General features: G+C 59.4%; 1 protein-coding gene across 8 annotated transcripts; it reads left to right on the top strand.

Annotated features, from left to right (window-relative positions):
- Nucleotides 1-805: 805 nt before the first annotated feature.
- Nucleotides 806-18,299, top strand: TMC6 (transmembrane channel like 6). 8 transcript variants are annotated; one of them, XM_010342358.3, is made up of 19 exons: nucleotides 806-890; nucleotides 1,014-1,141; nucleotides 1,299-1,388; nucleotides 1,726-1,884; nucleotides 2,338-2,443; nucleotides 2,618-2,714; nucleotides 2,821-3,078; nucleotides 3,417-3,607; nucleotides 4,519-4,663; nucleotides 5,872-6,027; nucleotides 6,397-6,548; nucleotides 6,707-6,886; nucleotides 7,747-7,842; nucleotides 8,066-8,141; nucleotides 8,926-9,059; nucleotides 9,212-9,388; nucleotides 9,469-9,547; nucleotides 12,641-12,717; nucleotides 14,572-18,299. In XM_010342358.3, the coding sequence occupies exons 1-19, from the start codon at nucleotides 829-831 to the stop codon at nucleotides 14,591-14,593; spliced, it is 2,385 nt and encodes a 794-aa protein (XP_010340660.1). In that variant the 5' UTR covers nucleotides 806-828; the 3' UTR covers nucleotides 14,594-18,299. The 8 variants fall into 8 exon arrangements, with proteins under 8 accessions (XP_010340660.1, XP_074245116.1, XP_010340661.1 ...); XM_074389015.1 differs by having other exon boundaries at nucleotides 13,050-18,299; XM_003931685.4 differs by having other exon boundaries at nucleotides 807-890; nucleotides 1,017-1,141; nucleotides 13,050-18,299.
- The last annotated feature ends 689 nt before the right edge of the window (nucleotides 18,300-18,988 follow it).

The following is an 18,988-nucleotide window of genomic DNA, read 5'->3' as shown; positions in this document are numbered from 1 at the left end:
CCCAGGGAAGAGGCCTGGGCCACTCGCTGGTGGCTGGGACAGAGTCCTGGCTCCACTCCCGCAGGGCGAATCGGCCCGGAGCCAGGGCCCCTGGCAAGGCCGCTCTGGTTCCAATTGTGCCGGGTGGCGGCAGAGCCAGGACAAAGGAGGCCTGTTGAGGCCCTGGCCACCCCTCCCCAGCTGGCCTCCCTGGGATGATGGAATTCGGGACAGCGGGTCTTCTGAGAACAGAAGGACCTTGGAGCCCCGCTGGGGGTGGTGGGAGGGACACCGTGTGGGGGAGGAGCGTCCTGTCTGCTGCTTCCGCCTGGGGCTGGGGTGAGGGCTCCAGCAGCTGAGTTCCTGCTAGAGGAAGTGCTTTGGGGTCACAGGGCAGACGCAGAGGCCTCCAGCCTGTCCTGCCTTTTCTCTCCAAAGAGGAGGTATCTCTGGGCCAGAACCCCGGGAATGGAGGGTCTGAAAGGGCCGTGTCTACAGGCACCCCACCTCTTCCGCATTTCCCAGGCACTGGCGCCATCAAGGAAACAGGGACCTGCAGGCCCACACCCTTCCTTCCTCTCTCCCCTCCCCAGACTCTGGAGGGGCCCCTAGTCCATTCCGGCATGAGGCTTATACCAGCCTGACCGCGAGTTTACCTGGGGTGGGGGGGTGGGCAGGACTGCCTGGGCTGTAAGTGGCACCTGCCGTGGGCGGTGTGGATGCCCGCCAGGCATTGAAGGCGGGCTCTGGCTCAGTGCCGCTGTCTTGTCAGATGGGCAGCAAGAGGCTCCGGAGGCGGCGTCCAGGCTCTGAGCTGGCCTAGGTCCGCAGACTGGCGGGGTGTTGGCCATGGACACAGCCCAGCCACCGCCCTTTGTCCTCGATGTCCCTGAGACCCCAGGGGACCAGGGGTAAGTGCTCTGGGGCTGGGGGCTGGAGGCTGGAATGTTCCACCCCCATGGAGAGGTCACCTGAGCAGGGGCCTGAGGAAGGAGACAGGCAGCTGGAGCCTGACCCCCACCCACTCCCCACAGCAGCCGGGAGCCCAGTCCCTATGATGAGAGCGAGGTGCACGACTCCTTCCACCAGCTCATCCAAGAGCAGAGCAGGTGGGCTGCCCAGGAGGGGCTGGAGCTGCAGCAGAGAGCGAGGGGGGCCGCAGGTGAGCTCCGGCCTGGCTGCTGGGAGGTGTGGGCCGAGACTGGGGTGCCCCAGCCCCTCAGGACGGGCCTCCCAGCTCTGCAGGCCTAGGGTGCGGTGGGAGAGACAGTGGCCAGAGGCATCTCCGGGACCCCTGGTGAGTCTTTCTTGCTTTGCAGGGAGTGGCCTGCACACACTGTCGGGGTCTGAGGGCGCCCACAGCACGGCCACCCTCCGCATCCTGGCCAGCATGCCCAGCCGCACCATTGGTGAGTGGGACCCTCGGCCTCGCCCTGAGTCGGTCCCGGTGCCTGGGCTGGGCTGGGCATCTGCGTGGCTCAGAGCCAGGCCCCGTGCGGGTTCCTAGCCCACCCCGGCTGCTGCCTGGACAGCCCCATGCGGCCCTCGCTGGGCTCCAAAAAAGACTCCAGAGTCGTCATGGGATAAAAATAGTCTCTTGGAATGCAGTGGAGTCCAGAGTCTCTGCTGAAAAGATTTTCCTGGGTCCTGGGAAGGGGCGAGGGACAGGGAGGCCTATGGTGAGCCCATCCTAGGGGAGGGAGGCCTGGCCCTGCCTGGCCCAGTCTTGCCCAGCCGCCTCCGTAGGCCGCAGCCGGGGTGCCATCATCTCCCAGTACTACAACCGCACGGTGCAGCTTCGGCGCCGGAGCAGCCGGCCCCTGCTGGGGAACTTGGTGCGCTCTGCCCGGCCCAGCCTCCGCATGTACGACCTGGAGCTGGACCCCAGGGCCCAGGAGGAGGAGGGTGAGTAAGTGGGCACCAGAGCCCCAGTGGCAGACAGACACTGGCATGGGGGGGGGTGCGGGAGGCCAGCCTGGTGGCGGGGGGCTGGGGTTCGGCCGAGCTCGGGCCCCCTCCCCTATCCCTTAGCAGGCTGCCTGAAGGCTCCTCCGTCCCTCTGCAGGGACCCACGGGGACAGGGAAGGGGGGTCTTACCTCACAAGCATCTTGGAGTGCTCAGAGTGTTGTGACCCTGGGCCCCGCGCTGGGGACGGTGCAGGGGAAACACGCCGTCTTGTCTGTGAGCTTCCTGCTCAACTCAAGCAAACACGTGGGCGACCTGCGATTCAGGGTCAGATAAGGGCACCGATGAGTCAGGACGGTGCCTCAGGGACACACAGCCCTGTCCAGGGTCCCGGCTGCGGGTGGCAGGGAGGGGCACTGGGGATGGACGGGACCTGCCTCTCCCTCTCGCAGAGAAGCAGAGCCTCCTGGTGAAGGAGCTCCAGAGCCTGGCAGTGGCGCAGCGGGACCACATGCTTCGAGGGATGCCCTTAAGCCTGGCTGAGAAACGCAGCCTGCGGTGAGTGCCCCGCTCCCCCACCGGCTCCTGCGCCCCTAGCCCCCGTGCCCCCAACCCCCAGGCTGGGCCAGGTGGTTCGGAAGAAGGGGCTGAGCCTGTGGGTGGCTGGTCCCCAGGAAGGAGGGAGTCGGGCTCCTCATTGGTCTGGTCACCTATGGCTGCTTCTGTCCCCAGAGAGAAGAGCCAGACCCCGAGGGGGAAGTGGAGGGGCCAGCGGGGCCACGGCGGCGTCTGCTCCTGCTGTGGCTGGCTCAGATATGCCTGCGTGCTGGTAGAGGCCCCTGGTCTGCCCCAGGGCTGGGGCAGCTGGGCAGGGCCCCATCGCCTGGGTCCCTCCTCCTGCCTCACCCTCAGGGCCTCTCTGCTTGTGCCCGCAGACCTTGCACAGCCTGGGGCTGGCGCTGCTCTCCAGCCTGCAGGCTCTGACGCCGTGGCGCTACGCCCTGAAGCGCATCGGGGGCCAGTTCGGCTCCAGCGTGCTCTCCTACTTCCTCTTTCTCAAGACGCTGCTGGCTTTCAATGCCCTCCTGCTGCTGCTGCTGCTGGCTTTCATCGTGGGCCCGCAGGCTGCCTTCCCGCCCGCCCTGCCGGGCCCCGTCCCCGTCTGCACGGGCCTGGAGCTCCTCACAGGCGCGGTGAGGAAGCCCTAGGGCTGGGGGCTGGGGGGCACCTGTCTTCTGCTGCCTCGGTACTGTGTCCCTTTCTTGTCCCAGTGCCCCTGGGGCTCCCAAGCCTTGTCCCCACTGTGACCCCAGGTGGCCACAGCCAGCTCCCCACCTCCCCCTCAATGCCCCTGGATGCCCATCGTGCCCAGGTTCCTATGGGGCTGGGAGGCCTAAGATTGCTGTGGCCCTGGCCCCTCTCTGTGTCCCTTGCCTCCCCTGCCCGGCCTCCCCTGCTCTGCCCGTGGCTGTCAGGCCTGAGGTCGGGGTGAGGGTGGGGAGTCCCTGACTCGTGGCTCTCCCTGCTGCAGGGCTGCTTCACCCACACTGTCATGTACTACGGCCACTACAGTAATGCCACGCTGAACCAGCCATGTGGTGGACCTCTGGAGGGTGGCCGGTGCTCACCCAGGGCGAGTGGCCTGCCCTACAACATGCCCCTGGCCTACCTCTTCACCGTGGGCGTGGGCTTCTTCATCACCTGCATCACCCTGGTATACAGGTACCGCCTCCCCCTGGTGACCCAGGCCCCGAGCTCCGCTCATCCGTCATTCATCCTTTGACCCGGCCATTGATCTTCCCTTTCTTCCTTCTACCCATCTATCCACCTGTCTGCTGTCATCCACTCACCCATCCATTCGCCCATCCATCCATTCGCCCGTAAATCCATCTACCCACTCATCTACCTACTCATCCACCCACCCATCCACCTACCCATCCACCCATCCACCCATTGGCCCATCCACGCATTCACCCATCCACCTATTCACCCATAAATCCATCTACCCACTCATCTACCTACTCATCCATCCACCCATCCATTCGACCATTTACAAATATATCCACCCACGCACCCACCCACACATCTACAAACATTCCCTGTGCTCAGCTCAGGGCACGGTGGTAAATGAGCATGGAGCCGGTCCTAGGGGGTGTGCTGTCTCTGGGAGAAGGTGGACCCCTGAGCTGGGACAATCCAGGAGCCTTAGCGGTGTTTCTCATGTCATGGGAGCACTGGGGAAGGAGTCAGGTTGCTTCTGAGGGGAGTTGGCACTTGCTGTGAGAGAGGAAGGTTAAATAAGAGTGGGGAAGGATGAAGCAGCAGGGAAGATGTTTCGGTCAAGGGGCCCAGCAGTTCTGTCCGTGACTCGCTTGGAGACAGCCAGCCGAGTCAGGGATGAATGCAGCCGTGCCCCTTCTTCTGGGCACATGTGGCTGGCGGGTGCCGGATTGGATGAGACTGGTGTAGAGGGCTGGGGGTGGGGCGGGAGCATGGCAGGAGGTCCATGTGGGGCCCAGAGGGCTCCTGAGTAGGTGGCGGGGCCTGGCTGCCGAGAGCATCCCGTCTGCCTTCTCCCCTTGGCCTCTGCCCTCAGCTTGCCGGTTGCCCTGTCTGTGTGTGCCTCTCCTCAGCATGGCTCACTCTTTCGGGGAGAGCTACCGGGTGGGCAGCACCTCTGGCATCCACGCCATCACCGTCTTCTGCTCCTGGGACTACAAGGTGACGCAGAAGTGGGCCTCCCGCCTCCAGCAGGACAACATTCGCACCCGGCTGAAGGTGAGCGGCCCTGGGAGCCCCCATCCCCGGGCCCTGGAGCACCTAGCTGGCCTGCCCAGCTCCCTGGGCCCACTTAGAACCACACGGCCAGAACTGCGCTCTAGAGGGAGGGCCCTCTGTGAGCTGAACTCCGGGCACTGGGCAGGCGTGGCCTTCTGCTTGCAGTGACCGGGAAGGCCCTGGGTTTGCTGGGGTACATGTCCCTCAGTTAGGTGCTGCCTCTGTTGTCTGCTAGTGGGTGGTAGCACCGTGGCCCAGTGAGCACCCAAGAGCCAGCCCCGAGGCCTCAGGCCCCAGCTGGCACATACTCCCTGGCTGGTGTTAGCTTGGTTGGTGGCCCCAGGTGCCCAGTGGGTGAGGACTGTCATCTTTTCTATTTTCTGTTTTTTGAAATGGAGTCTTTCTGTTTCCCAGACTGGAGTGCAGTGGTGCAATCTTGGCTCACTGCAACCTCCGCCTCCTGGGTTCAAGAGATTCTCCTGCATCAGCCTCTCGAGTAGCTGGGACTACAGGTGCGTGCCACCACGCCCAGCTAATTTTTGTATTTTTAGTAGAAACGAGGTTTCACCGTGTTGGTCAGGATGGTCTCGATCTCTTGACCTCATGATCCACCCACCTCAGCCTCCCAGAGTGCTGGGATTACAGGCGTGAGCCACCACGCCCAGCCGTCATCTTTTCTGTGTCTGAGTGAGGAGACCGAGGCTTAGAGGCCAAGGCCCTTGCAGAGGTCTCGTGGCCAGGAGGCTGCGGAGCTGGGGCTTGTGGAACATTCCCTGCCTTTCTGGGGTTCTCTGCTTTGAGGAGCTCAGAGTTGTGACCTGTCAGCAGTCGTCAGCAGTCATTCTGTGGGGGGCTTCTCGTCACTGGGGAGCCACCCACATCCACAGGGAACAGGAAGGGACCTCTGAGCAAGGCCCTGGCCCCAGCAGGCAGGGCTGGGAGGTGGGTGGAGAGGGGTTGAGGGCAGGCCTCGGGAGTGAACGCCAGCCCAGGCACGGGGGCCTCCCGGCAGGGGACTGGGTCCTCTCTGCGTGGAGGGAGGGCTCTAGACAGGTGAGAGGGCAGGTGGGGTGTTGGGGTCCAACCCTCTGTCCTGGGTCAAGCCTCCTGATGTGTGGTGTGCGTGTTGTGTGTCATGCTGTGTCCGCGCACCGCACACACGTGTCCGTGCTCTGGTGTGGGTGACGGGGACATGGTGCTGCCTGCAGGAGCTTCTGGCCGAGTGGCAGCTGCGGCAGAGCCCCAGGAGCGTGTGCAGGAGGCTGCGGCAGGTGGCCACACTGGGGCTCGTGTGGCTGCTGTGTCTGGGGACCGCGCTCGGCTGCGCTGTGGCCGTCCACGTCTTCTCGGAGTTCATGATCCAGGTGCGAGGATCGCGGGGGGAGCCTGGCCTTTGCTGGGAACATGTCCCCAGCGACTCTGGGCACCAGCCCCCTGGGGAGACAGCCTTGCCTCCCTTCCTCCACCCAGCCAGGCCAGGGTGCCACGTACGCCGTGCCCCGTGCTGGGGCTCCCTCCCAGCCCCACCTCTCAGCCCTTGTCTTATCTCACGGCCTTTTTCCGCGACCTGTGCCCCTCCCACTTCCTGTGTGGTTTGAACTTGAGACTGGGGAGGGCCAGATCTCAGGGGAGGGAGGTGCTACCTGCCAGTTCCACCCCGGCCTCTCCCTATAGCTGCCCCCTCCCACCATGGATGGGGGGGCTTCCGTGACACCGCTCCCTGCACCCCGCAGAGTCTGGAGGCTGCTGGCCAGGAGGCCGCGCTGCTGGTCCTGCCCCTGGTGGTGGGCCTTCTCAACCTGGGGTCCCCCTACCTGTGCCGCATCCTGGCTGCCCTGGAGCCACATGACTCCCCGGTGCTGGAGGTGTACGTGGCCATCTGTAGGTGTGTGGCCGCGCATGGAAACACCCTTGGTGCTGGAGCTGGTACTGCTTGTTTGGCTCTGGGGGAATCTTGGGTGACCAGGCGCGTGGTGGGGGCCCTGGGGTGCACCTTCTGTCTCCTGCACGCATGCGTCAGCCTCTGTGCCCCGCCCTCCACAGGAACCTCATCCTCAAGCTGGCCATCCTAGGGACACTGTGCTACCGCTGGCTGGGCCGCAGGGTGGGCGTGCTGCGGGGCCAGTGCTGGGAGGACTCAGTGGGCCAGGAGCTGTACCGGTTCCTGGTGATGGACTTCGTCCTCACGCTGCTGGACACGCTTTTTGGGGAACTGGTGTGGAGGTGAGGGGGCCCGGGGTGGGCTGGGCCCATCTGCCCACCCCTGAGTCCCTCGAGCGCCCTCTGGGCACCCTGAGCGGGGCTGGCGGCAGCATTCTCATCCTGGCGCGTGGCCAGGGAGCATCTCCGACCTGCATCTTTCAAATCAGGGCCCCGTGTCTCCACCCTTCAGAGGAACATGCAGGGAACAGAACCTAACTCGTTTTTAGATTGGAAAGGAAAACAGTTTCCAAGTGTTGTGTATATCACAACCTCAGTCTAGGACGCAAAGGAAAAATAGGCAGTAGGGAACAGACAGCGCAGGAACATTTTAAAAATGTTCCAGGCCGGGCGCGGTGGGGCACGCCTGTAATCCCAGCACTTTGGGAGGCTGAGGTGGGAAGATCACTTAAGCCCAGGAGTTTGAGACCAGCCTGGGCAACAGAGCGAGACTACGTCTCTAAAAATAACTAAAAATAAGAATTAGCTGGATATGGTGGTATGTGCCTGTAGTCCCGGCCACTTGGGAGGCCGCGGTGGGAGGATCACTTGAGCGTAGGAGGTCAAGGCTGCCGTGAGCCGTGATTGTGCTGCCGTGCTCCAGCCTGGACGGCAGACTCTGTATAAAAAAAGAAAAAAATCACTTAGTGCCGGAGTTAATACTGTTATTTTGCGCTGGGTGTATCCGAACCTACTTAGGATGAGGCCAGTGTGACCAAGCGTCCGGTGAGGGCTCCCAGGCTGGGGGCTGCCTCTCCTTGGCATTATCTGTGGAAGGCCCAGGATGTCACCTGGACGGTGGTGCCTCTGGGTGTGGGGACTCGGACCCGCCTCCCTGCACGTGGCCGTTCCATTTAACTCTCTGGGGTCCTCCTGGGTGGCAGGATTATCTCCGAGAAGAAGCTGAAGAGGAGGCGGAAGCCTGAGTTTGACATTGCCCGGAATGTGCTGGAGCTGATTTACGGGCAGACTCTGACCTGGTGAGGGGTCTCCGCTTGCCTCCTGCTGTCTGGCCCTTAGGTTGGTGCCCCTTTCCCCGAGGCCACAGCCAGGCCCAGCCGTGGATCCTGGAGTGATGCGGGCCCTGACCCCGGGGACCCAGTTGTGGCCACTCTCACTTGCCCTGCCCGAGGTCTGGAAGCAGCCTGGTGGGGGGCGGGGTGGTGGTACTGGAGTGGCCCCTGAACTGCCGTTCCTCTCCAGGCTGGGGGTGCTCTTCTCGCCCCTCCTTCCCGCTGTGCAGATCATCAAGCTGCTGCTCGTCTTCTACATCAAGAAGGTGAGGTTGCCGAGGGCTGGGCTGGCAGGGTGGCCTGGCAGTGGGGCAGGACTCAGTGGGCAGAGTGTGGGACACTGGAACCCTCCCCCTGAGAGTGGAGTGTGGCTGGCAGCCCTGGCTGCCCTGGGCTCTGTTCCTCAGCCCAAGGGGCGGCTGACCCCTCCTGGCATCGCTGTCTTTGGCAGACCGGAGCTGGGTGCGGTGGCTCACACCTGTAATCCCAGCACTTTGGGAGGCTGAGGGGGGCGGATCACCTGAGGTCAGGCAGGCGGGGGAGCATTCGCTGGGTTCAGAGGTCATCACCTGGTGCCTGTGTGCACCTGGCCAGGGCTCTGGAGACACTAAGCCTCCCTCCCGCCCTCTGGGTCCCTGGGAAAGTGACCCTGGTCCTCTGTCCCCAACCGGGGCATGCCCAGTGGCTGAGAACTGGGACCTTCGTTCCCATCCTGGCTCCTGTCCTGTTTGGCCTTGTTTCCTCATCCGTGCCATGGGGACCACGCTTCAGTGGGGACTGAGGGAGGTGGCGCGTAGCGTGTTGTGTGCAGAGCCTGGTATGGCAGCGACCTTCGGCGGACGGAGGTGCTGTGGGCATCAGCGCTTTGCGTGCAGGTGACCTGCGGGCCTCCACCTTCCCCTATAAGTGAGGTAGCCGCAGGGAGCGGGCTCCTGTCCTGGGCTCTGCCTGGACGCACAGCCTCGGTTGCCCTTCCCTCCTGAGCCCCCCCAGGCCTTGGAGGGTGTGAGGGGTGGCAGGACGGTGGCCGAACGCAGCCTTGCCCCGCAGACCAGCCTTCTGGCCAACTGCCAGGCGCCGCGGCGGCCGTGGCTGGCCTCGCACATGAGCACCGTCTTCCTCACGCTGCTCTGCTTCCCCGCCTTCCTGGGCGCCGCTGTCTTCCTCTGCTACGCTGTCTGGCAGTGAGTGAGGCGGGTGGAGGGCGACCCTTCTGTGCCATCCCGGGGTTGGGTGGTGGTGCCTGGGCGGCCGAGGCTTGGGGTGAAGACAGGCTGGGAGGGAGCCTGGCGGGCTTTTGCCCAGGCTGGGGATTCCTGGGCGGCCTCTTCCCCAGGGTGAAGCCCTCAGACATCTGTGGCCCCTTCCGGACCCTGGACACCATGTACGAGGCCGGCAGGGTGTGGGTGCGTCACCTGGAGGCGGCGGGCCCCAGGGTCTCCTGGCTGCCCTGGGTGCATCGGTACCTGGTGGAAAACACCTTCTTCGTCTTCCTGGTGTCTGCGCTGCTGCTGTGAGTCCCGCAGGTGGGGGTGGCCCTGGGGAGATGGCCCTCGCTGGGCCTGCATCAGCCCGACAGCCCCTCTCCTGCAGGGCCGTGATCTATCTCAACATCCAGGTGGTGCGGGGCCAGCGAAAGGTCATCTGCCTGCTCAAGGAGCAGATCAGCAACGTGAGTGCCCCCGCCTCGGCTACCCTGGCCCCCACCCTCTCAGTCATCTGGGTGACACTCCCCTCCACTCCCCTGCCAGCTCATCCCCAGCCCCTGCATACCTTCCCCGGTAGGTCTCAGCTGGTGAGAGGGTTTGTTTGCCAAACAAGTGACCCTGATCGGTACGTGCACTTCAGTACAAGTGACAAAGTAGCCGTGAGACAGATCCCCAGGGACCTCCAGGAACCCACTGGAACTGGGGCCCTGGGGGAGTGTGTGATTTCAGCGCCAGGGTGTGGCCCTGCTCGAGGGTTCAGACAGTCTCCGTGAGGACTTCTGAGTTCCTAGAAATGGATTTTGGGTCCCTGTGGAATCTTCACTCATTTTACAAACAGGTGCAGTAAGCTTGAAGGAGGGTCAGGACTGAAAATAGTTTTTTGAAGAAAACACTGTTGGGCTGGATGTGGTGGCTCACACCTGTAGTCCTAGCACTTTGGGAGGCCAAGGTGGGAGGATGGCTGGAGCCCAGGAGTTCGAGACCAGACTGGGCAACATAGTGAAACCTCGTCTCTATGAAAACTTAAAAGTTAGCTGGGTGTGGCGGTGTGCGTCTGTAGTCCCGGCTATTTGGGAAGCTGAGGCGGAGATCGCTGGAGCCCAGGTGGAAGCTGCAGTGAGCTATGATCGTATGATCGTGCCACTGTGCTCCAGCCTGGGTAACAGCGAAAACCTGTCTCATTAAAAAAAGAAAGAAAAAAAAAAAGGAATAAAAAGGGCCGGGTGCAGTGGCTCAGGCCTATGATCCCAGCACTTTGGGAGGCTGAAGGGAGTGGATCACTTGAGGTCAGGAGGTCGAGACCAGCCTAGCCAACATGGCAAAACCCTGTCTCTACTAAAAATACAAAAATTAGCTGGCCATGGTGGTGGGCGCATGTAATCTCAGCTACTCGGGAGGCTGAGGCGGGAAACTCAGCCGAGATGGCGCCACTGCACTCCAGCCTGGGCAGCAGAGGGCGCTGATGAGGCTCTCATGCTGTCATGGGAGTGAGCTGCTTAGGGGGGTGAGACCCCACATCCCAGCGGCAGCCCCCAAGAGGACTGTTCCCCCAGTAGCTGGCCCCCGTGCCCACTCCCTCTGCTCCTCTCTGCCCAGGAGGACCTCCTTGCCCACTGGACAGCCGCCACGCTGGCCACAAGGCACGTTCCCCCCACCCCCCGGGCCACCCAGCCTGGCCTCCTCCCCCGAGGCCTCTCCCCCTGGGGAACGGCCTGAGAGGCAGGTCTTGGCCTTTCCCGGCCTGCGTCCTGCTGCTGGGCTCTGCCCCACCCTCGCCAGGGCTCCCGGTCCCCTCCCATTGCCGTTTGCCCTCCCGCAGTATTTCACTCTGGGCTGGCGAATGCCTGCGTCCGCAGGTGTGCTCCACACCAGGGTTTGGGGGGCACTTGTCCGGGTCAGTGGCTGCTGTCTCCAAGGCGAGGGCAGGGCGGGCTGCAGCCAGTGGGCCTCGGCAGACATGTGGCCCTGCCGCTGGCTAGCTGGTGCCAGGAGCTAGGGCTCCAGGCAGCTCGTCCCAAGAGCTCATGGGGACAGCTCCCCTGTTTCTTGGGTTGTGAACACTGTCCCATCTCCTGCCTTTTCCATTTGGCCACACAGAGCTGAAAGCTGGGCATCTTGACTGCAGTGGTCGTCTGGCCATAGACGCTGGAGGTGGGAAATGGCTCCTGCCCTACTGAGTGGCATTTCAGAGCCCCCCGGGGCCAGGTGGGATGGGCAGGGAATGCAGGGGAGGAGAATCCCAGCTCCCTCCGCCGGCTGATGCTCTGGGATGGGGAGGAGCGTTCTCCTGGAGGACGCTGGCGGCAGCGGCTACCCAAGGCCGAGCTCTTCTGACCCGTCTCTGGGGCCCGACCTGAGCCTTCCCCAGCCAGGTCGTCATGGCTCGCACGCACAGCCCCTCTGTCCTCAGCAGCAACTCGGCAGAAGCAGCTTGGGATGTTGCTTAAGGGGCCCGTGGTCCCTCCTTGAAGGTGTTGGAAGTGGCCCTCGTAGGCCGCGCCAGGTTGCCAGGTGCCCAGAGCCGGTCCGCGTGGATCCTGACAGGACTGCTCTGTCCTCTTTGTGAAGGTTCCCGGCAGGGAATCCCGGTCTGACCCCAGTGCCCGTGACTGGGGTTCCTGTGTGCCAGGTCCTATGCTGAGTGCCCCCTCTGCTTGTCACATTTCATTGTCGAAAGAGCCCCGGGTCACTCTAGGACTGGCCCCAGAGAAGTCCCCGTCCTAAGACTGGAACCCGTGACTGTTACGTGGCTTGGGGAATTAAGGTTTCAGGTAGAATTAAAGTTGCCAGTCAGCTGACCTCGCGTGGGAGACAACCCTAGATTACTGAGGTGGCCTAGCATGATCTCAGGGTCCTTAGAGGTGAGAAATGGAGGCCAGAGGGTCAGGGTCACAGTGGTGCCACGTGAGCAGGGCTTGAGCGGCCACTGCCGGCTTTGAAGTGGAGCAAAGGGCTGAGAGCCAAGAACTGCCGGGGCCTCTAGAAGTTGGAAAAGGCGGGGAAGGGGATTCTCCCCGGAAGCCCCCAGGAGGAACGCAGCCCTAACGATGCCTCGATTGTAGCCCAGTGAGACTCAGTTTGGACTTCTCACCTCCAGAACTCAAAGATGAGAGACTGGTGGTGGTTTAAGCCACGAAGTTGATGATAGTTCATTATGGCTGAAGCAGGAAGTGAATGTAAACCCTATGACATGTGTTATTACCCCCTTTACAGATGCTGCCACTGAGGTCAGAGAGTTAGTAACCCAAGGCAGAGCCAGTAAGTGGCCAGGCTGGTTTTAAATTGAGTCAGGCTGGCTCTGGGCTGCTGATCACATTTCCCTTTTCACTTTGGCCACTAGGAAGCTCAGAGCCACACATATGCCCAATTCCTGGCTCTTGGTTTTTCCTTGTCCTTGTTTTGGTGGCTCGTTCACCTTTTATTTTACTTTTGCTGCTTATGATGTTGAATACACCTCATGAGTTTTCCCTCAAATGCACTTTGGAACAGGGTGGCTCTGGATGGGCTGATGGATGGATGGGTGACTTTTCCTTCCCTTTGTGTTCTGGACTTTCTAGGAGGGGGAGGACAAAATCTTCTTAATCAACAAGCTTCACTCCATCTACGAGAAGAAGGAGAGGGAGGAGAGGAGCAGGTGAGAGTCCGTGGAGGGTTTGGGGCCACTCTGAGCCAGGAGAGAGGGGCCACGACTGGACGGTGGGGCTCCCTGGGGCTGCACCATGACATTGCTGATACTTGACCACTTTTGACCTACAGAAGTCCCCACCCTGGCCTCTGGCCCACCTTCACTCTCTCTAGAACCTTCACTGGCCTCTGGAGCCTGGTTTTGACAGGGACTTGAAATAATCTCAGGATAAAGGCTGTGGGGAATCTGGCCGGTCCCTTGCTTGGCCTTGGCTGTGCCCAGCCAGGTTGCAGGGATGTTGACGCTTGTGGGGTTCCCTCGCTGACGTCTCTTTCTGGCAGGGTTAGGACGAGCCAGGCTGTGGTACCTCCTACCCTGCTCACAGATGAACGGGATGCCTAGGGGATGGGGATGGGCCTCGAGGGCCCGCCCAGCACCCTGAGACCACACTGGTGTCTCCCAGTGACCCCGCCGGATACCAGGACCAGGAAGTCACTCTGCCTCTCCTCTTGAAAGCTAGGCTGGAGCTAGAAGGCTGGGTGAATCTGGCTTGGGCACCCCCAGTGAACTCTTCCCTGTGACTGTTTATTCCGATTAAACGCGTTGTGCAGGTGGGCTTGTCCCTTGAGGCTCCGTGCTTGTGACTGGGGCCTGTGCCCGATCACCACGCCCACGTCCAGGGTCCGCTTCCCGCTGCCCTGGGGCCACCTCTGGGCACAGGTCCAGGTCGTGGGCACCTCAGCTGGAGCAGGGGCGCCCTCTGCTGGCCAAACCCCAGATGGCAGGGGCTGGACGGTGCCAGGGCTTGATCTGTTCACTGCTTTTGACCAGCCTGAACCTGTGCCTGGGAGGGACTCACCTGCACAGATGAGCCGAGCGGGCAGATTGTGACCAGAGCGATGCATCAACCACTGGGTGATGCTGTAGCATCTGTTGGAGCAGGAGGGAAATTTAGAGGGACTTGGGATGACGTTTCAGTTACAAATGAGCTGTGGGGACAGGTGACTCTTACACAGAGGCAGCCAGTACCTGGACTTGGAGGTGAACAGGGTTTGGTTTGGTAGGGCTGGCCCCCTGCTTCTGGCTGCCAGCAGCTAGCTTGGGGGTGGCGACCCTGGGTCTGACTGGGCTGAGGAGCCTTTGGGATACCAAAAACCCAAGGCTGTGGGGTGGGCACAGGGATTTGGGGACCAGCCCATCACAGCCCAGGGCTCCATGTCTGTGGGGACCAGCCTATCATGGCCCAGGGATCCATGTTTGTAGGAGCTGCGCTTGGGATTAGGGTGGTGAGCCCAGGGTCAGAAAGCAATGGGCCCAGAAAAGGGTCAGACGCAGGTAGAGATGCCATTGGCCATTAGCAGCCTCCAGGCTGGACCCAGCCCACCCGGTCCCATGGGGAGGCTCCTGCACTCTGAAGACATCTGGGTGCTGCCACTGGGGCCCGACAAGAGTAGGCATTCGGGTGGATGGATCTGAGCAGAGTGGTGCTTCGGGGCCTCTGCAAGTAGCTGGCGTGGATTCTGGGCAGCCGCCTGTGGCAGCATCTCCAGGTGCGAGCGCCGCTGGGCGAAGCTGCATGGTCAGTCCGGAAAGTGACTGACAGTCCGGAGTGACTGACCTGGGCTTTGCGGCCCCCATCTGTGCAGACGCCGTCCTCCAAACCACTATGGTCCCTCTCTGGATGGGGACGTACGCCTGCCACTGCTGGTTTGACAGCATGATCATTTGATGGTGATCTGTTGAGCCCACCTTGCCAACCTCACAAAAGACAGTAGTGACTGCTTATGGCAGGGAAGTGGAAGAACTTGCCCTGGCTATTTCTGGAGTTGCTGTGTGTGCTAGTCAGTCTTTTGTGTCAACCAGGCCAGGCTGTGGGGCCCAGTGATCTCATCAACAGGAACCGAGGTGTCCTGTGAACGTGTGCTGCTGTAGACGGTGAACACCTACCGTCGATTCACCTAAAGATCATCCTTGAGAACGTGTGGGCCTTATCCAATCAGCTGAAAACCTGCAGAGCAAAAACCGATGTTTCCCAGAGAAGGAATTCTGCCTCAGAGGGAGGCGTCCACGCCCGCTGTACATCCAGCTTGCCCCCCCCATGGCTGGCTGAGCCTGTCCCCTTTTCCTGTTTCTGTCTCATACTGGTTCAGTCTCTGGACTGTGTGGCCCCAGACCCTCCAGTGAGGACCTCGCGTGTTTCTTCAGAGCAGCCCTTGTATGCTGCAGGCCTGGCTTTAGCTTGTCCCTGGGTGCCCTGGGGCATGTTCTGTGACCTCCCAGCTCCTCGCCTCATGGGGCATGATTCCCGTGTGCGCTTCGTACCACGCCTGGCACCGTTTGGCATGTTGCAGGGAGGCCGTGCTCGTCCCATGAGCGCAGCCTAAGACGTGGAAACTGCAAACGGTTCTAGTGGATGGCAACTTGACGCTATTTCTGGACGAAGGTCAAGGCTCCTCGATGCCACTGCTTCTCGGCCTTGGCTGCACGATGGAATCCCCTGGCGAGGCTTTGAAAACACTAGTACTCGCTGGAGGCAGTGGCAGCTGCTTCAGAGACTGAGGTGGAGGATTGCTTGAGGCCAGAAGTTTTCGTTTGTGTTTTGAGACAGAGTCTTGCTCTGTTGCCCAGGCTGGAGTATAGTCCCATGGTCTCGGTGCCCTGCTTTAGCCTCCCGAGTAGCTGGGATTACAGGTTGGGGCCACCACACCTGGTTGATTTTTGTACAGTAGAGATGGGGTTTCACTGTGATGGTTAAGCTGGTCTCCATCTCTTGACCTCAAGTGATCTGCCTGCCTCGGCCTCCCGAAGTGCTGGGATTACAGTGTGAGCCACTGTGCCCACTGAGCCCAGTTTTTAATCCAGCATGGGCAACAGCAAGACCGGTCTCAAACAAAAAAAACCCTGGTGCCTGAGGCCCACCCCCAGCTGACTTGGATGTGAATCATCTTTAACATTTTGGATGTGAATTATCTGCCAGGCACGGGGGCGCACACCTGTAATTCCAGCACTCTGGGAGGCCAAGGCGGGCGGATCACAAAGTCAGGAGTTCAAGACCAGCCTGGCCAACATGGTGAAACCTGGTCTCTGCCAAAAATACAAAAATTGGCCAGGCATGGTGGCAGGTGCCTGTAATCCCAGCTACTTGGGATGCTGATGCAGATTGCTTGAACCCAGGAGGTGGAGGTTGCAGTGAGCCTAGACCGTGCCACTGTACTCCCGCCAGGGTGACAGAGCAAGACTCTCAAAACAAGCAAGAGACCTCTAATATGGGTCAAGGTTGAGAACCCCTGCTCTGGGCCCCATCCAAGCACCAGGTTGTCACAAACGCACGCACGCACTCACACCCGTGGGCCTGGGAGGCTTTGGAAACGTGTTTGTTTTTTTGAGATGGGGTCTCGCTCTGTTGCCCATCCTGGAGTGCAGTGGCTCGATCATAGCTCACTGCAGCCTTGACCTCCTGGGCTCAGGTGATTGTGCCTCATCCCAAGTGGCTGCTTCTGGTTTTCATGGCGACCTGGGGGCCAGGCACTCGACACTTGCTGCTGTTCGGGGCAGTCCTGCACCAGGAAGGCCTGTCAGCCACAGCTCCTCCGAGAAGCGCTGACGTGCAGAGCTAGGCAGCTTTGTTTCTGTCTGGATCCTGTGCAGGTTTTCTTGGGCCATCCGTAGATACTGCACGCCTGCACCGGGTCTTCGTGGGATGACCCACTGCCTCTGTTGGGCTCACCATGATGCCCCTTCGTCTGTTGGCTTCCCCCTCCCCGTGTTTGAACAGCCTTCTCTGCATACCACACTGCTAGCCACTGGATACCCTGCTTTCGACCTTTACTGTTCTGTCATGGTATTGCCAAATTAGTTAAAAAACAAAAAGGAGGCTGGGCACAGTGGCGCATGCCTGTATTTCCAGAAGTCTGAGACGAGCCTGGGCAACATGGTGAGACCCCATCTCTACAAAAACAAAAAAACGAAATGAGCTGGGTGGGGTGGCGCATGCATGCCCGTGGTCCCAGCTACTTGGGAGGCCGAGGTGGGAAGCTTGCTTGAAGTCAAGGCTGCAGTGAGCTGATACTACATCACTGCACTCCAGCCTGGGAGACAGAGACTGTATGAACAAACAAAAATACCACAAAGGGCTACTCTGAACCTGTCATTAAAAAAAAAAAAAAAAAAAAGTCCACGGATACAAGTGAAGAACCTGTCATTTTCCTCAAACCTGCTTTTCACCCATGGTGGAAATGGCGCTCCAGGACCACGAGGCCTTTGCGTGGGCTCCCCACCTGTCCCCCGAGTTCCCAGTCTGTCAAAATCCAACCTGGTCTCCCAGGCCCAGGGCAAATACCACCTCCTCCGTGGAGCCTGCCACGTCCTTTGCACACTCTCGGGCACTGACCTTGTTCCCCCAGCGCACATGCCTGGGTACAGCTTGCCCCTGTAGCCACTCAGGCACAAAACGAACTCTTGCAGAGAGGGTCCGGAGTGCAGAGCTGAGGGTTGCTGCTTCCAGGTTCAAGTGCATTTGAGTTTCATTCCCAGAATGCTTTTTCTGGTCTTTAATTTCTTCTCTGGATTAGGTCTCACTTACTGCTTTCTTTTTCAAGTTCCAAGAGGTTGCTCAGAGCCAGCGGCAGCCGCCTTCCCCAGTGCGGGGGTCAGCCTGTGGTGGGGTGGGGGTGGGGGTCTCATCCTTTTGATGGAGTTGACCCACAATGGGCAGGTCCACCTTTGACCTTGCTCTCTGAAGTGGAAACAGAAAAAGACACTTGCTTAGTTTTAGGGGCCACCAGGGTGCTCGGTCTCTCTTCAAAGGCCTGTCTGTAACACCAAGGTCACACCGGTGGCACTGACTGGACACCCTGAAGGCCACGGCCAGTGTCCTAGGAAGGGACTCCTAGCTGTGCCACTGAGATTCTGGGGTTAGGCTGCTGCTGCCTCGCCCAGCACCGACATTCCACTGTGCTCATCCAAAAATGAATGCGTAAGATGTCTAGGAAACACAAAAAACCCTCATGACTCTTCTCTCCAAAGCCTCTTTAGGCCCAAAGTGGACCCTAGGCAAAAGCGAGCGGCACTCGTCCGCCAGGACTCCAGGCAGGCCCCAGCCTCCTCTTCTTGCTGCCGTCCCCGACAACAGCAGTTCCCAGATGAACTGCCTCGGATGGGCTGTGTGGGTAGAGAGCTAGAAAGCTTGGTTATGCCGCTCACCAATTATTAGTAAGATTTCAGTATTTACAGCAAACCCACAAAGCAAATGACAGAATAAAGCAAAACAACTGGAAGTCTGCGCTTCCCTCGTGAGATGGAGACTCGTGTAGGCTCTGAGGACATGATGGCAGGCCAGCTCTCCCAGCTGCACCGTGCAGTGTCCGTTTTGAAAGATGAAATACACATTACTTTGAACAGCCAAGAAAAAAAATTGCAATTTATTAAGATTCGATAAAGCGTTGTACTTCTGAAAGCAAATTTCGATGCATGTTCTTCAACAATCACATTCTATGAGAAAAACGTTAAGAGCCACAAACTTGTTTTTTAATCTCAGAGTTACAGACAATTAAATCCAAAATAAAAGGTCCAAAAAAAAAAAAAAAAAAAAACTCAAACAAACCCAACAAAACCCAAAAACAAACTAACATATTGTTGACTTTCATCCCCAATTTTAATAAAACATCAGGAGTTCTTCTACAGCTCAGTGCTCGCTGGCAGCATGGGAAGTGGTGTGTTGGGCGCGCACACGCACGCTCACACGCACAGATACTGGATAGACATACGCAGGTGTGTGTCCATCGAGTATACAGAATGCATGTAATGGCAATGAGATGCAGTCACTCTGAGGGAGGTTGGTTTTGCTAAATACCCTACTAAACTTGAGAAAAAAAGTCTTGAACCCAGTTTGTGCATAGTTCATGATCCTCTATAAAACCAGCTTTTGTTGATCTGCAATCTTGCAGGACTTTTTTTTTTTGTATATATTTTTGTTTTGATAAAACCATTAAAAAGCTAATTAAAAAAAATGTAATGCACAAGTTTCCTGATCAAGCAGGCAGGGAGCACAATGTTCATATATATATATTTTTAAAACATACTTGAGGGTATGTTATTCCATTGTCTTTCTTCCTTGCAAAACAATCAAAACATTGATCATTCTTAAAACATAAAGCAATTTTTAATATATAAAGCACTCTTCAAACATCTATTTCTTTTGAGTCCATTATTTGGTAAATATGTAACTGCTACACATTAGAGATTAGGTATTTTTCTTCTTTGTCTGTTTTTTTGTTCGTTT

The sequence above is a fragment of the Saimiri boliviensis genome, chromosome 17, assembly GCF_048565385.1.
Source record: "Saimiri boliviensis isolate mSaiBol1 chromosome 17, mSaiBol1.pri, whole genome shotgun sequence".
In the NCBI taxonomy this organism is placed as follows: domain Eukaryota; kingdom Metazoa; phylum Chordata; class Mammalia; order Primates; family Cebidae; genus Saimiri; species Saimiri boliviensis.
Note: the sequence above shows the minus strand (reverse complement) of the source record. Positions and strands in the feature narration are given on the sequence as shown.